Here is a 2879-nt window from a genome sequence, read left to right as displayed (position 1 = left end):
CACTCCAGGGGCTCTGGCACAAAGCCACAGTAGAATCAGTACCATTCTAGAACACACCAGGGGCTCTGGCACAAAGCCACAGTAGAATCAGTACCATTCTAGAACACACCAGGGGCTCTGGCACAAAGCCACAGTAGAATCAGTACCATTCTAGAACACTCCAGGGGCTCTGGCACAAAGCCACAGCTGAAATGGTTGATCATACATCATCAAGAGTGCATCTGGAATGAGTAGCCACACACACACACACACACTCTCAGAGTAGGCTGTAGGCCTAATCTTCTACCCAGGCGCACACACACACACACACCCCTCCTTGCTGTCATCAAGAGTGAATCTGGAATGAGTAGCCACACACACACACACACACTGTCAGAGTAGGCTGTAGGCCTAATCTTCTACCCAGACGAACACCCCCCCCCCCCCCCGTGCTGTCATCAAGAGTGAATCTGGAATGAGTAGCCGCACACACACACACACACACACACTGTCAGAGTAGGCTGTAGGCCTAATCTTCTACCCAGACGAACACCCCCCCCCCCCCCCCGTGCTGTCATCAAGAGTGAATCTGGAATGAGTAGCCACACACACACACACACACACACACACACACTGTCAGAGTAGGCTGTAGGTCTAATCTTCTACCCAGGCGAACACCCCCCCCTGTGCTGTCATCAAGAGTGAATCTGGAATGAGTAGCCACACACACACAGAGTAGGCTGTAGGCCTAATCTTCTACCCAGGCGAACACCACCCCCCCCCGTGCTGTCATCAAGAGTGAATCTGGAATGAGTAGCCACACACACACACACACTCTCACAGAGTAGGCTGTAGGCCTAATCTTCTACCCCCCCGCCCCCCCATCTCAGTAGTAATGACAGATCTGCAGTCTGCTCCCAGGGTCGTTCTTCCCTGGGCTGAAGAAAGGAGATACCGGCTCCTCGAAGTACGCCTCAAACATGTACAGCTTCTTCATGGTGACGGCGTCGTAGAAAGACACGAGTCCGGCGTCGTAGTCCAGGTACACGCCCACCCGCGGAGAGCTCCAGTAGTCGGCCAGAGGTATCTTGGCGTCCTCCTCGTTAGCATATAGCCTGTCCTGCAGACTAAGGCTCCAGTAGCCGGAGGATGGACACAGGTTGACGAACCCCTTCCTGGGACTGTACTCTCCTGTCACCCCCAGGTACCATACGCCTTTGTCCTTCACATCCACCTGAAATAAGAAACACCCACCAATACCTTACTGTACTGGCCTTCATTAACTTTCCCTTTGTCGCCTACATGTACACATGACCCCATTGAAAATGCGGCTTGAACCCCTAGAATTTACATTAGGATCCCAGTGGTCAGAGCGTTGGGCCAGTAGCCGAAAGGTTGTCGGATCGAATCCCCGAGCGGACAAGGTAAGAATCTGTCTTTCTGCCCCGGAGAAAGGCAGTTAACCCGCTGTTCCCCAGGCGCCGAAGACGTGGATGTCAATTAAATATAATGCCAGCTTTTATTTGAAGGGGTTTTCATACATATTTGTTTTACCGTTAATCAAAGTGACTTTATGTATCAAGTCCCCCATTGAAGGTGTCATAAGAATATGGACAAATTATCTTCTAGTGTATTAAAGTACTCAAATGTAGTATTTGGTCCCATATTCATAGCATACAATGACTACACGTCAAGCTTGTGACTCTATAAACTTGTTGGATGTATTGGCTGTTAGTTTTGGTTGCGTTTCAGATTATTTTGTGCCCAATAGAAATGAATGATAAATAATGTTGGGAGTCACTTTTATTGTAAATTGGGAATAGAATATGTTTCTAGACAGTTCTACATTAAAATGCGGACGTTACCATGGTTACTAGGCTCGGGCAGTTTAGCGTACATACACCGTCAACGGGGGTATTTGGGGGGGAAAAAGCCACGGGAAGGTTTTTACAATACCGTCACTGCTAATAATATTTTTTTCCCCAATATATATTTGAAGCTACTTTTTAAAAGTTTACACCTGCAGTCAACGTGTGCGAAACGTTAGAACATAAAACAGATTGTGTTCTTCATTTCACATTATGAAGCGTACCGTAGGTCCCCAGAACAAGTTGAGCCAGACACACGTTTGTTTGTTTGTAAACTAGCACAACGGGAGAAAGCAGGTGCCGGTGAATCTATAGCGTTCCATATCTATTAGAGAGTCTCTGTTGTGCAACACGAGGTAAAGGAAGTAACTTTTGTTTTTTAACCTTTATTTAAGTCAGTTAAGAACAAATTCTTATTTTCAATGACGGCCTACCGGGGAACAGTGGGTTAACTGCCTTGTTCAGGGGGCAGAACGACAGATTTTGACCTTGTCAGCTCGGGGATTCGATCTTGCAACCGGTTACAAGTCCAACGCTCTAACCACTAGGTACCGGTAATACCGTAAATCCCCGGATGACTATGAAAATCTGGATACCACCCATGTCTAAGGATTACGAATAATCATGAATGAATCGTGAGAAATAGATCAGTGAGAAAGTTAAGAAACACAGATTGTGGTCCCCAAAACATGCTAGTCTCTCACCATTACCAATAACAGGGGAATTTAACGCTTTTGGGGGGGGGGGGGGGGGGCTATGATATTTATGCCCCTGTAACTTTGTTTATTTGAGAGTATATGTAGTGAAAATACCCTCAAATAAAACGTGACATTCTGTTCTCTCATATGAAATGAAACATTTGATCTCAAATCCAAAAACGCTGGAGTACCCCCCCCCCCCCCCCCCCCCAGATTTAGCTACCTTAGTTGAATACACTAAGTCGTTCTGGATAAGAGTGTCTGCTATAATATGACATACTTCGCTATCCCAGAGGGGAAACGTGCCTGGTACATACAGTAACATCCTCATCAG

General features: G+C 46.9%; 1 protein-coding gene across 1 annotated transcript in view; it reads right to left on the bottom strand.

The window, feature by feature from the left end:
• Positions 1-535: 535 nt before the first annotated feature.
• The window catches only part of trim47 (tripartite motif containing 47), a 19805-nt gene continuing 17461 nt past the window's right edge, over positions 536-2879 (bottom strand). Inside the window, exon 10 of the mRNA XM_055936926.1 lies at positions 536-1213. Within this exon, the coding sequence (XP_055792901.1) occupies positions 866-1213 (348 nt within the window). The 3' untranslated portion in view covers positions 536-865. The remainder of the gene's footprint in view (positions 1214-2879) is intronic.

Source organism: Salvelinus fontinalis, chromosome 10, assembly GCF_029448725.1.
Source record: "Salvelinus fontinalis isolate EN_2023a chromosome 10, ASM2944872v1, whole genome shotgun sequence".
NCBI classification, from domain to species: Eukaryota; Metazoa; Chordata; class Actinopteri; order Salmoniformes; family Salmonidae; genus Salvelinus; species Salvelinus fontinalis.
The sequence above is the reverse complement of the archived record's forward strand: the minus strand, read 5'-3'. Positions and strand labels throughout refer to the sequence as shown.